Source organism: Paramisgurnus dabryanus, chromosome 15, assembly GCF_030506205.2.
Source record: "Paramisgurnus dabryanus chromosome 15, PD_genome_1.1, whole genome shotgun sequence".
Taxonomy (NCBI): Eukaryota; Metazoa; Chordata; class Actinopteri; order Cypriniformes; family Cobitidae; genus Paramisgurnus; species Paramisgurnus dabryanus.
Window position 1 is genome coordinate 22,525,507 of NC_133351.1, and position 15,400 is coordinate 22,540,906.

The 15,400-nt window shown below is 38.6% G+C and overlaps 1 protein-coding gene across 2 annotated transcripts in view; it reads right to left on the bottom strand.

The window, feature by feature from the left end:
* The window catches only part of thsd7ba (thrombospondin, type I, domain containing 7Ba), a 259,565-nt gene that overhangs the window by 38,256 nt on the left and 205,909 nt on the right, over window positions 1-15,400 (bottom strand). For both annotated transcript variants that reach the window (XR_012335112.1, XM_065292788.2), the window contains exons 15-16: window positions 9,342-9,608; window positions 8,913-9,091 (exon numbers count right to left, since the gene is read on the bottom strand). Coding sequence is in view for 1 of the 2 variants with exons in the window: in XM_065292788.2 (XP_065148860.2) it covers window positions 8,913-9,091; window positions 9,342-9,608 (446 nt within the window). In the remaining variant the exon portion in view is untranslated. The remainder of the gene's footprint in view (window positions 1-8,912; window positions 9,092-9,341; window positions 9,609-15,400) is intronic.

Genomic DNA, 15,400 nt, shown 5'->3' on the forward strand with positions numbered 1-15,400 from the left:
GATGATCTTTATATCATAGATGAAAGGAAATGGAAGAAACAGTAGTCTCTCTGGAAAAAAAATGAAAGAAAATTGTTGAAAGCTACCCATTTTTTGAACAAGTTAAGCTAAACTATAATATTTATTTTCATATAATGGATTGTAGTAACTTAAAAAACAAAAATGATAAAAAGGGCAGTTCTGGTCCTTCCTTTCTGATTGGTTTAAAATGCGTACTAAGCTGTGATAAAATACTCTGGCAACCCCACAGTTCAGAATGCATTATATAGCTTAAGCATCACTGCGCCACTGTTGCTGCATAATGATTTATGAAAATAAACACAAAGGTCTTTAATCATATTTTACATTTCTCTACAATTGCACAATTAACGGCGATATCCAGATAAATGTCAATAAATATTGTTGAGTTATCTCATCAATTAAGAGAAAACGCTTCCTTGAGGAGTTTTTACCTCAAATCCATATTTCCGCTATTATCCACTAGGTGGCGATTTTATGCAACTTAAACACTGACGCATTCACTCACCACTAAAAACACAGCATGTAAGTTTTGATCATCAATCTGAATTTGATCTCTAACAAAAGTCCTTCACAAAAATGTAATTATCTCAGCTTTTAGCTCAAATTTTGAGAGGTGACAAGAGAACAAATTAAGGTAGGACGAAACGTTTTTTTTTTTTTTTAAGCGGAGGGTCTGTTCTTTCATTTGATGTCTTTTATGTTTATTTAAAGAAGAACATTTTCTGGAAGGCATTAAACTAAAACTGGGTGGCAACTTTTTTTTTTTTTAAAACGCTGACAGGAAATTTAAGCATGCTTCCAAGCATATTTGATCCACACTTCAACAGTTGAACAATATACATGTTAATGTATAAATTAGATGTATGTTGATTTATGAAAATAAACACCACAGTCTTTAATCATATTTTCATTGTATCTTTGCTGCATCTTTGTTGCTTGGGAACTGCGCTCTGCTGCAGACACACTTGATTCTGAGGAACTACTTTGTTTGGCGGAAGAGTAATATTTGTACTAATATAATTACAACTTATTTGCAGGGTTTTATTTGATGAAATCCTGCTATGCATCAAGTAACTGTTTTATAAAAGAATTAAGCCCCGCGAAGCAGTTGTGTTACAGCGCATTTTATAACAGCTAATGCAGAGTTCAGACTGCACGATTTAGCCCTCATTTTGACTCGCCGACAGGTTTTTAGAAATCACATACAAATGCCCAAAATCACAGGCAAATCGATGCTCGTGCACACGAGTGACAATCACACAGTGTTAATTATCAAAGATGTGATCTGAGAGAATCGCCGACGAGTCACAGACACCCATGAGGTATTTGGCATGCTAAATATCTGGACCGGCCGGTGATTCTAAACCATGCCATGTGAAACGTGTTTTGAATGAAAATAACATTGGCGATGACCTACAGCCAATGAGAGAGCAACATACAGGGCAGCTGAAAGTTCGGGGAGGAGTCTCTCCAACCATTTCCTCATTCCTTAACTTTATTTATTTTTCTTCTTTCTGCTGCAAATGAGCGCACATGCAATTTGTATGATGAGAATCTTGCGGGCTACCATTTTTAATAATAATCTCAGTCTCACGTGAGAACTCCGGTCTTGACCACACGTGACCTCGCATTGTTTCCTTTGCGTCACTTCTCGCGTACGTTTGGTTGTAAGACAGTTTGTGGACCAGGACAAAGTTGTCTGTGATTCTTCCTATGGTATAGTCATGCAGTGTGAAACCCCCTGTCGCCAATCCATCATGCATCCATCATAGACTGAACGCTACCCCAGATAGTCACGCAGGGTGAAAACATCTGAGACCCGACTAGTTTGAAAATCATGCAGTCTGAACTTGGCAGGTGGTTTTGCGTCGTCCCTAACAATGCACCAACAATTTTGCTATATAGCAGTGTTCTTCACTCCCAATCCTGGAGAGCCGGTGTCCTGCAAAGTTTAGCTCCAACCTTAATCAAACACACCTGCAAGCTAATCAATGTCTTCATGATCTCTAGAAAATCACAGGTAGGTGTGTTTGATTAAGGTTGGAGCTAAACTCTGCAGGACACCGGCTCTCCATTTTTGGGAATGAAGAACAGTGCTATATGGGAATAACAAATCTTCAATTGTTGTGACTGGCCAATCAGAATCAAGCATTCCAATGAGCCATTTTTGCTCCAAAAAGACTGAAATGCAAGACAGAGATTTTTGTAAAAGCTAAAACATGTATGTCTTAGTATATCTAAAAAATCTTAAACTGTCATATATATTTACATGAGAAGCATAATGACCTAAGAAATTAAGTCTGAAAATATGCTTGTGTTTATGCTTAAAACTGCTAAAATTGTCTGCCAATGAGGTATGAAAATAAACTTATTAAAGTTTCAACTTAATTCAATAAACTTAATTCAACTTAATTTTTCTTAGCCCATGGGCAGATATTTTAACTTGTTATACGCATAAACCCACTTGTTAATTTTCCTGTTTGTATTTCATTGTGCCTTTGTGTGTTTATTAGATTAGCACAAGAAATCTTTAAAGAGATAAAGGGAGTTTGTTGCATGATAGATAGCAGTGTTATGGTCGAGTCCAACCTGAATCCGAGTCAAGACCAAAACCAGAGATCAAGTGTCCCAGTCCTAGTCTAGTCTGATCCCACATACAGCTTTATCTGGACTCATTCTTGACTCGGACTTGACTACAACACCGCTGGATAGCACGGGCACAACTACATTCAGTTCTTTGTGCTAAGGGTGTTTTAAACAATCCAAACTGTAACTGTAAAATGCTAGAAAATGTTAAAATCAGCATGCACACAAGTTTATTGTATTTAGTTTTTACCAAAACACACTTACAATCATGTTTCAATACACTGCAATGGATATAGTCTATAAACAAAACAGCCACCGCATACAAACTGGCATGAAAACACTGCTTCTAAAAGTCTACTACTGAGGTAAAGACCACCCTCATTTAAGAGCCATGGGAAAGGCTAAAATGCTTTAGAGGGAGATTGGTTTCTAAGCACAGATTTACAGAGGTTGTTAAATTATGCAGGCCCGGTGAACATAGGCTCGTCTCATCAGCCGAACAGTCTGCCTCAGCGCACATGATGGCCACCATATGGTACCCGGCTCTGGAGGTGGGCAAGAAGAATGTTATTTACACAGCGAGTCTAGCACCGGGCCCTGCGCTGCGGGTAATACAGACTTCTGACTGGAGAGCTGCATCTGTTGCATTTGATAGAAATATCACCTTTCTCCACAGTAACTAATGAGGATCCTACACATTATAGTGATAGTAAAAAAACATAAGTAGCACTATAAAACAAGGACTATTTCATGTTGGTTAAATGAAGCTTGTACTGCCACTCCATTGTAATGATGTACATGAATAAAGTGCTACACAAACCAATGACATCTTCTATAGTGCTGAGTGGACAATCAGGTTTTAATGTACAGAGACAAATGATGAGATTTAAGAGCATTTCTCAGCTGTACTTCTTTTATATTTCTCATTTTTAACATGATTTTAAGCTCCAAATGTTGTGTAATTAGAAATAAGGAATTGCACCATAATACATAATTTATATTAAATTGTAATAGGATGTCTGATGTAAGAGATGCAAGAGATATAAAATTTAACCAGCTAAATGAAACATTCATTGTTACGTCTCTATATCATTATTTTGATATATCTACTTTTTACAACAAGTTTATTTGTTAGAATGTTTTCTCTAATGCTGATTTGCAAGAAGGCACATTATAAAGTGCTACAAAAACAAATAAAATCAAAAATACATTATCGTGACAGATGAGGTTTCTTCTGAAGATAAAAGACACTTGCTCATTTCGCGCGAGACAATAACATTTGCATTTTTGTTGCAATATACAGAGAAAAATCTGCCAAATAATTCCATTATCTCAAACATGCACCATAATGTAAAATACAGTTTAAAATGATTTGGCCATGTTACGAGTGACATGAGGGTGTGTGCAAAAATATGAAATAGTTCATTTTGTCATTAACTATTGCTTAAGAAAACATCTGGATTCTAGTTAGAAGGACATAAGACGCTATGTGTCCAGTTAATGCACAGACTAGCAGTAGAGCACACTGAAAGGACGACATCTCTCTTCGCGTCTAACTTCTTAACGTTACAGTCACAGCAGATGATCATCGACACAGGAAGAGCGGGCGAGATAAGAATATCAATCTCATCTCAGTCGAGTGACTCACTGTTAGTAACCGTGCAAGAAGAAACATCTGGAGAAGGTCGCGCATCATTTTGTTTCCCATCAGCACGGCTGACTGCGGATGATCACAGGGCAAAGACTCGATGAGAATCATCACCATTTATCCACATAATGAGATGGAACGTTACATGTTTAGTATAGGACATCAGAAACAGAAGAGGCTTTGGGGTTCCTGTGTACTTTGGATGTTTTTGGTAATTCAACGGGCAGAGCGACAATAAGGGCGTGGGTTTGAATAACAGAATTGTCACTTTAAATAAAACAACAAGCAATTGTAAAATGTCTTGAACTTCTCAGCCATTGATGAAGTAGAGTATGAAGTATGTACTTCTGTACATCTAATATGCTGGCTTTATACTGCAACAACAAGTTAACAAATTACTAGAGCTGTGACGATACATTGCATTTCCCATTAAAAATACCTGTCTGTAATCAATTCTGAAACGCAAGGCTACGATACTGTGTTTATTGCACTCGTGCATATGTACGGCTCTGGGATCCTTATCAATCTAAAATCACTATGAGTTTCAGTCGTTAATAATATGCAACATTCGTCAAACATAATAATTCAAAATATTTTTAATTATCATAAAAATACCTAAAACAATCTAAAGAACAGCGATATAAATATGCCTCTAGACATTTCCTGGTATAGCGTTTGTAATGGTACTTTTTCTGTGGCACAAATTGAGTTTCTGCACGAGAGCGCCCTCTTGCTTTTGAATGCGGCATCATTTTATTGTAATCAATTAAAATTAATTCATTGAGAAAATGCGCATTTGCACGATTAATCATCATTTTAAATGATTTTTAAATTCAGTGTAACGCAAATTTGAATGATAAAAACGTCACAAAAAAATAAAATAAGTTTTTATTAATTTTAGAAATCGATTCTGAATCGCAAGGCTGCAATTCTGTGTTTTGTGCGCAGCTTGTGCGTGTACTACGGTGTTTTGGTCAATAAGAAGTCCTTATCAATCTAAAATCATTATGAGTCGGAGTCTTTCTAACGTGCATTTAAAAAAGCAACATTTGTTAAACAAAATCATTCAAAATATTCTTTATTATCATGAAAATACGTGAAACAATTTGAAGAACGGCGATATAAATATTCTTATAGACATTTCCTGGAATAGCGTTTGTAATGATACTTCTTCTGTGGCACAAATTGAGTTTCTGCACGAGAGCGCCCCCTTGCTTTTGGATGTACCTGGATTTCACCGTAATTCATTAAAATTCATTCATTGAGAAAACACGCATTCGCACGATTAATCGTTAAAGACCTATTAGAAACAGTTCTCTTTCTCGAACTTTAAACAAGTACAATTTTACCACAAGAACAAGACACTCGGCTCACACCTTTTCCCCCAACTTTTAAAACCTGATTGCACTTCACTTCCTATTACCTTATGGGATAGCAAAGCGTCCACTGGTTGCACACACTTTAGCAGATGTACCAGGTCATCCGTTTACTGTTCACCTACTGTATCATGAATACTACACATTCAGACATTCCAAACATTTGCCTTGCTGCTTTCAGATACCGTGAAGAAGGAAGGAGGGATCCAAAGCATTCAGAGTTCAGCATAGACAGACAGAAAGAAAGCCCCGGAAAGGCCGAGAGGCTTAGACAGTCGATCAATAGGTAAGTGGTTGAAAGACAGCCCCGGTCCTGTAGAAAGTCAGCCGGTAAACTAGTCGGAGAGGGATCTGGAATGATCTAGTGATTGTGACAGGCCTCTCCATGTCTGTAATACCTGAAAGTCTAAATAATGAATGAATGCAGAGTGCTGCCCTGCTCTTTGACTTCAACATTGAAAGCCCACACTGGGGGAAGTGAGCAATGCTTGTTAAAGGTAGAGGACAGACAGCCACAGACAGATTATCAAAGACACATACAAGGCAAATCTCACAAGGAACGTGGCGTGTTAACAAAGTTTCTTTGCTTGCTCCTGCTTCTAACAATTTACTTTAAAGGGACCACGACATCAAAGTCGATTTGATCTGAAGTTGTTGATGTGACAGTATGAATACCCTGACAGCGGGATGCTGACAGCATGAATACCCTACTAAATCGACTTTTAAAGAACATTTGCCAGTCTTGCATCAACTGCAAACATCTCCGATCAGGTTTTTTAATGTTCCTGCCCCAATGCCTCCTAAGATACCTTATTTTTGCAAGGTCTACAACTAAAACTTGCAGATTTCAATGAGTACGCAAACATGAGAAGATCAGATGCATAATCCGCTAAATGTCATCTTCGTCAAAAATAAAATTATATTAACCGAATGCTCTTGGCAAGTATTATACGTTCATCAAATACTTTAGCTTCAAATCAGTTTAATCCAGCCTCAGGTCATTCAGAAATACCAACAAAGTCCTCTAAGTGCAGGGAAGAAGAATTGAATGAACGTTGGAAAGGTGCAAGAGGTTTTTACACAGTTAAAGGAGGTTAATCAAATATATTAGGAGCCTTTAACCATTATTTAAAAAAGGACAGTAAAGAGAGACTGAAGACTTTTCAAGAATTGTGCATGTACTTTTCGGATGTACACACCAATATTCAACAATTTGCTTGACTAGATTACATACAAAGTCAATGCAAAGACGCGAACAGACATAAACTTGCATAGGGCGATGCAAATTGGGGGGCCAATTGGCGCAAAAACACACGTTATTTAACTCAAACGCATCTTTGCACATGTTGAAAATATCAAGCAATAATTCGCATGACTAAGTTAAATCCAGCAAGTAATCTAGAGCAAGGAACGCGATGCTTCAAGTTTGGTGTCTGTGTACGCAGCATTTTTTTTTTTGAGCGTTTTACAGCGAAAGACAGTCAAATTGGTTAAATACCAATGAAATGAAGTGACATTTGGAAAAATAAGGCATATTAATCTTAAAACCCCCATGAAATTAAATTTAAAAACATGTTAAGCTTAAGAAAAAATATAAACTGGTATGGTCTAAAAAAAGATATAAGCATTAAAAATCAACAGTTTGGCATGTGCGCTAAAAACATCTAGAATTTTTATGACACCACCCCACACTTTAACTTCTCATCAAATTTCCTGTACAATCAAATTCTCTTTAGATGCTGAAGCGTCCTGCCCTCTATGTTTTGCAAAAAGGAGGAGGGTCTTCTTGATAGTTCTGTTGTTTTAGTTAAACTGATGTCGCCACATCAAATAATGCTGCACATTCCAATGCACTTCAGTGGGCCTTTAACCTTTTCATTGCCATTCAAGTAAAATTACTGAACCTGATCATAAGAGCCTGATAAAAAAATGCTAATTTACAAGAAAACATGTCCGATGCACTTTTTTTTTGCATCTGAACTATTCACATTGAATTTTTTTTAAACTTATCTGAGAACTCTATTAAGTTAAAGAGCAAACCCGGAGTAATAAAATCCTCCAGACACGCACACGGTCTCTACCGTGGCTTTGCTGGTGACTTTCTACTATGCTCATGAATAACGTCCACCTCCACACCTTCAGATAGGTGGCCGGGTCACAAACCACCAGCTGTACAGTCCGTCTGCCACGTCCACAGAGCGGCCGTTTGCAAAATGTTAACAGTGAGAGTTCATCTCCCCAGAAGATCGGAGGAGATATTAGCCAAGGCAAACTCTGCTCTCAGCTGAGGGGTATTTTGAGCCCTGTTAAACAGTGGGTCCATAAAAGTTACTAGTAGGCACTTAACCATCTGTACACGCGGCCACAAAAGAATGCATTTGAATATTTTTCAAGCACGCTACATCATCTGCATACCGACCTCTAGAAACCGGTGTGTCCTCTAAATCCTATTCTAGCACACGTAGCACATTTATATTATAATATTTCTTTAAACATGACCCATCTGGGAGCAAGCTGCCACAAAAATTCTCCAAGACGAATGAGCCTTACTTACTGTAGGTTTAAAAAAAAATATTTAAGCACAAGTACGAGATGAAATTACCCCAAAATATACCTTTTCATGCAAAACCCACATTGCTAACTATCCTTTAACTATTTCTGTAACTGAAACTTAACCATATGTAGCGAATATGCACTTTGGTGAGATTCGACTTCAGTTTCACACAACATTTAACATAACATTACAAACTGTCTGGCTAATGATGGATGCACAGATGCATGGAAGCGAGATTAGGAGAAGACGTCTAATGTTATTGTTTTTTGATGAAAAATTCACAGCAAAAAAGCAGTATTTACACAGACACTTATTAGCATCTATGTGTCATCTATCTGTAAGAGAGATTTACTTGTGTTTGCTTATACTTTAGCTTGAAGGCTGAAGTACATGTTGTTACGTAACTGCATTTAATGATGAGGCATGCATTAGTCAGTGAAATGGTAATGAGTTGAATGCTAACCGTACTCGAAATGCGAAATGTATCTTTAGGCTGCTTAACTGTATTCCATCGGGGATATTTCAGGCTTTCAAAAAATGCATTTATAAAATGCCTTAAATGAAACAGTTTACATAAGCGATTATCTAAATTATGATCCCTGTGATCACAGACTCTAATGACTCTCATTATTTCATTCTCACTGTCGATTCACCATACGGTAGATGAAGTGTACAGAGATAACACTGAGGCGTGATCTTGTTTCTTATTCAGGACGGCAAATCTCACCTGATTCTTCAGGTCTAATTTGGGGCACGGACGGCCTCCGTTGAACGGTTTTTCGCGTAGCCACTTAGACCTGATTTTCAGCCCACTGCCACAGGAGGCGCTGCAGGCCGACCACGTGGACCAGTCGCTCAGTTTGCAGTCCAGAGGGCAGGGCACGTGGCACACCTCTTCCACCAAACCTGCGAGAAAGAACATGTTGAGTAATAAGAGTGGCCAAGTCCCTGCCATTCAGGAGCATGCTAACAATGTTATAAGAAGCACCAGGTGCCTATGCTGAGACCCCTATCTAATTTACTCTGACAGTTCAGGGCACCCCACAGCTTTTTCTTTGAGTAATGACCACTCATCTTCCCAGTGGAGGAAGAATTACTTACAGGAGCTTTTCACAGAGAGAGAGAGAGAGTGAGATTTTAAAATGAGCAGACAAACCTGTTTCGCTGCAGAGGTCTGGGTTAACCAGTTGGTTTTCCTGGTCGAAACAGGCAATAGCTCGGAAACGCAAACCCTGACCGCAGTCGCGTGTCTCTCTGCGACCTCTCCAACCGTGGAGAGATCCTTGCGTCTGAGTTTCCGATAGGATGCAAGACGACCAGTTACCATATGGTCGAGAAACAAACTCATCACAAGGACACGGCTCAGACTCCACCAAAGGGTACAAGCTTTCTTTCTGACATCGTTCTTGTTTTCTGCTTCGACCTGAAAATAGAACGAAAACACAGTGAGATTCAGATGAAAAAGGATGAGAGATCAGTCATATGAATTTGTAGGTGCCACTCGGATAAAACAGCTCTTTTGCAGCCACATGAGACTCCAGACTGCACTCTGGGAGCTCAAGTGTGTAATATAGCTGTCTTTGAAAACTATTAAAACATTAATGATGTATAGATAACTGGGACTATTATTCATTCTGTTTTCAGCTGTGGCTTGCTAAGTGCCACTACCAACATCCCCGGGGAATCATTACTGAACTATAGAGAGTAGACCGAAATATAAATATTTTTGAATTGAAAGCGACAAGCGCAAGACTCACAGAAAAACTGTGTTTACCTTAAACATTTCATTCGGTAAACACTTTCAAAGAAATAACTTGCTCATCCTATTGTTATTCCCAGCCTTAAAATATGACTTTTCTCCTTTACTTTGAACTGAAAATAGATTTTTTGAAGAATGTCCTGGTGCTGGTTCTCCATAAAATAACAGTGAATAGGGACTGGAGCTTTCATGCTTTGACAAGGAGACAAAATCACATAAAACCAGTCCAAATAGGGTTGTGCCGATAGACAAAAGCATCGTGTATTGCTGATTGTCAAACATGTTTCAGAAGGCGGGCTTTCATGACGATAGTCGGCAATAGTTTTTATTATTATCATCATAGGTTCACATTAATATCAAATTGCGTGCTCTTCCTAGCATAAGAGGGTTTGCGGGATTCACTTTGCGCGAGTGAGCTTGTAACGCTCTTGGATTCCTTCTCACACGCACCTAAACTTAATGCGTACGACTTGGACTCTTGCTCAGACCTGAATTCGCGCGACTTCTTCTAGCACCTGAACTTGTAATGCACATGATTCAGACTCTTCCTTGCCCATGAGCTTGTAATACGCGGGGCTCTGACATTTCCTTGCCTTAAAGAGGTTGTTGTGCACGCATGGGTTTAAAACCAGCAAGTGTGTTGTTCACGGTCCCTGGCACGCAGGAAATTTAAAGATGCCTTCGGATTAATATAGCATTAAGAAGTTTGCAAGCATGACAGTGTTGTCCTAAATTGTCATAAATGAGTAAAAAATGAACAAATAAAGAAATGAGGACCGTATTTTCTGAACGTTTGGCTGGTCCTGCGACTTATAGTCAGGTGTGCCGTATGTCAAAATTTATTTATACTGACTAACATGAACCAAAAGAAAACATTACCGTCTACAGCCACGAGACGGTGCCATATGTTGCTCCTGTAGCCTACCCTTGAAAAAAAAAAACTTAACAAAATAATAATGCCCCCCAAAAGAATAATAATTTTCTAAATAAATGCGATTTAAAGTCCAGTGCGACTTATATATGTTTTTTTCCTCTTCATTTTTTGACTGATGCGACTTATACTCCGGAGCGACTTACAGTCCAGAAAATACGGTAAACTACTGCCCCCCCCCCCCCCCATACTATTGTGTATCGGCAATCTCACAGGCTGACAATAGGACAATCTCAAAAGTCCATATTACTTTTCGCCTGTACATTTCAACTCTTAGGGCTCTATCTTGCACCCAGCGCAATTGACTTTGTCAGTGACGCATGTATCATTCGTATTTTGCCCCGGCGCACAGCGGGTTTTTCCCGTCACAGAAGCACGTCGGCAAACTAGGGAATGAACTTGTGCTCCCTGGGTGGTTCAGCGCAAAAAAAGAGGCGTGTTCCGGCGCAAACCATCCCTGATGCTATTTTGCAGTTTCAAAAAACAATTGCGCCACTGACCAGAAAAAAAAAGTTTAAAGTCAGTGGCGCGTTGCGCGTTGTTCATTATGCTAATTTAAGGGCGCATGCTTGACCATAATGTATAGTGTGCACAACGCGCATACACTTTGCTTATCTAATCTACACAGATGCAACAGTTATTTTTGCAAATCATAAATTGTTACACTTAAAAATATTAATACACGAGATAAGGGGAATCATAGTGGTGAGCATTGTGGTGATAGTTTTTATTTATTCTCATGCAAATAACGATTAAAATATTTTCATAACTTTGTTGTGTGGCTGTATTACGTTTATTTTATGTAAATAATAATTAAAATGTTTTCATAAGAAACCTTAATGTATATGAACTTGATTTGTAAGAGTACTTTGGGGTTGGACCTTGCTTGCGTTTCTTGGGTCCGATTTCAAAGCCCCCAAACCCTTTCAGCGGTGAGGGTGGACGCAGCGATGTCCTCTGCTGGCGTCAAGTCCTGAGGCAGATCCACCTCCCGTTACACGGCGTGCCCGATTTATGCTGGCAAGCGTGGGATTCCCCCGTACAAGGACGTCGGTCTCCTCGGCTGTGAACCGCTCCTGGCGTGCGCCTGGTAAATCCGTCATAATAATAGCAACCCGCCATGGAACTTGCGCCCTTGCGTTTAAAGGGAATGTTGGCTAGCGTTCTGATTGGTTTATTTGACGTTACGCCCAAACCACACCTATGAATAATGAACCTACTTCAGACCAACCCCTTATTGATTTGCGCCCGGCGCAAGAGTTATTTCTCACGCCGGGAAAATAGCAACAGCGCCCAAGATCCGCCCACAAACTCACTTGCGCGTTGCGCTTTCGCACTTGCGTTTCAGATCGTTAAAATAGGGCCCCTAAAGTAACACCATCAGAGTACATTTACTTGAGTAATATTGTTTAAGATACTGTATGTGCTGCTTCTACTCAAATATATTTGTAATAAAAATATGAAGTTACGTTGTACGACATTGTTAATTTATTTTAATTTATTAAGAAATCTGTGGTTTATTCCAAGATTGCCGTCTTGTGTTTCTGGGTCATTAGTGGAGTATTGCAAATAAATAAGTTTTGAGTTGATTTTTTACAAAGCATTGATTGAACAAACCTTTCAAATTGGTTAGTGAATCAGTTTAAATGATTTGCCATATGTGCGGGATCTGTTCGTGCAACCACAGAAGAAAGAAAATCCTTTGATGATTGGCATCTGATTCACTGTATAAAGCACAGTACTGCATGTTCAGATGTTAGTGCTTCTAAATAAAAATTAGCAATTCTATGCAACTGTCAACCTTACCATGACAAAATATTTAATCATAGGTTTTTAAACAGACCAGATCCACACTAATCCGCCCTAAATGATGGTAGCCTAGTTCTGTGAGAGGTGAATATCAGCATTGACTTTGTTGTGGATGATACAATCTCTTGACATTTGACAAGAGCATCTCCTTTTCTCTCTCTCTCTAATTTTCTAATTCACTTATATACAAACACAGAGCAACACCACTATAATGTTCAGTGGACCGTATACATCTAATTTATCTAATGAGCAGAGAAATGAATAGATTTCACATCATAAAGGATTCTGTTTAAGAGGCTATTAGCTCCTCTTTGCACACTTCACTTCCTGGAACATTTCAAATTAGTCATGTCCATTAGACATGATGAAGATTATTAGGTTATAAATGAAAGGATCTGTCTGTGATGAGAGCTGCTCCTTACAGACATGGTGTCAGACCAACGTTCAACAGGATCCTCAGACCTGTCAAGGACAATCACATCATCCTATCGAACCTGGACAATTACGTATGGGCATGCAGATGCGCCATAATAGCTGACCGACAGCTGAAACGCAATTGATTTTTTATGTCATGGATTCAGATTATGCAAGGGTTTTTGCTGATAGTTCAGCTTTAAAGACTATGATGATGAAAGGTCATCATTATGATTCTGTTTGTTTTTAAGAATATATTTTCTTTTGTTTAATCAAATGTGTTTTTATTTCCAGCTGCTCAGTCTACAGAAGTCAATTAAAGCTCCAGAATGAAACTGAATAATGTACAGTCGCAGTAGCTAATCATATATACTGTCATATATATATAACGCAAATAAACATTATTTTTATAATTGACCCTACCCTAAGGTGGCCAAAAACACAATACTATGGGTATGTGCATTCAGTGTCAATAAATAAATGGTCAAGAGCTCATTATTTCATAGTTACAATCAATAGTACATTTTATTACAGTATTTTTGTCTGGCCAGTTGCCCCATTTGCATATTTGCATATTTATGGAAAGCATTGCCATGCTTTCCATAAATATTGGGGGGGGGGGTTTCAATGGTATTTCATGCATTCTGACTTATTAACACAGTTAAAGAGTTGGTTTCCTCAGGCTTAACATAGGCAAAGTGTCAAAAAAGCTGTTGGACGTGTTACAGAGTATATCTGCGCGGAATGCACTTCGCCAGGGTTTTTACAAGTTTCAGAAAGTTTTTTTTTTCGAATATGGGTCCAGTCGACGTTTCAGGGGTAAACCATAAGTGACACTTATTTTTATGGGCACTTCCACCAGAAAAACACGCCCACATATCAATCAGCGGGAGAGCGAGAGCCGAGGACGCTTCACAGGCTTCACTTCACGCGACAGCTTTGTTTTAGATTGAACCTCAACAATGGCATGAAAGAAGAAGTTTGTTTTTGGATGTACTGTAAGGAGAAGAATGCCAGGATTATAGAAACAATGGATATAGTTTGTTTATCCGGGGTAGCAGCGGTGTTTTGCGTGTGTTTGAAACGCTGGATTTCATTAAAAAAAGGGTCATGAGTTGCATGCGGTAAGTAAGACTTTTGTTTTAATTGCAACTGAAATACGCGCATATGTGCATATTATATAAACAACATGAACGTGTAGTGAATAAGTTATCCGGTCAGTGTATAAAGTATTGAATGACTCATGACGCTCCTCCCGCAGCTAGTAACTCCTTCCAAATTTTTTCGTATGTTATCGAAAAGAATCGCTAGAGCTGATCTGTCTTTTATAAATCTGATTAAACTAAAGACTGTTCGGAAATATGAAGATTGTAATACTACTCTATAGGTACTCCAGATTAACATCAGATACGCAGAAACAGCGTCTATTATGGGAGCTTTAAAGTAATTCTAGAAAAAAATCCTTATTTGTTCTATTTGTGCCTTTGACCAAGTGACATGAAACTATTGTGTTCATGAACCAACGACGTACATTACTGAAAATTATTCAATGTCTAAATCAATCTTTGTTAATTGACTGTTTCTATAAATTGTTGAAACTTCAAAGGCTCTCTCATACTATGCCTCCCTAAGATGAATCACTTTATTGTTTCTTATTGTTTTGTAAGTCGCTTTAAATAAAAGCATATGATAAATGCCAAGAAGTAAATGCAGATCAGTTGGTTGAAAGAAACCAAACAGATTAACCCCAGCAACTTTAAGGCTATCAAATAAATCCTGGTTTGTTGATGACTAGATGTATTTGGGAGCAACAGTGTGCTGACTCAAAAATAAAAATAAAACCGGCAGAGTCAAAAATAAAATCTATTACAGTAAAGAGCAAGAGAAAGAGAGCGAGAGAGTGATGGGCATTGTCAGAGAGGTGGAAGGAAAAAGAAATTCACTCTCTGACTGGTGTCCAGAAGACTGCCTGCTGAGTGTTTGCCAGCCTCCATCTGTTTTTGGTGTTCAGAGGCGGCCAGTGATAGAAAACATCTCTACGGTGTGAAATCTTCTTCAATGCACTGTAGCCTTACTGACAATCTGTTTCCTGCTTTTACCCTGTGTGTGTGCGTATGTGTGCATATGTATAACACACACACACACACACACACACACACACACACACACACACACACACACACACACACACACACACACACACACACACACACACACACACACACACACACACCACAGCAATGATTCATTATTGATGACACCTCCAGAAACCAACACCTGCTGGATATTGTGCATTCAATTA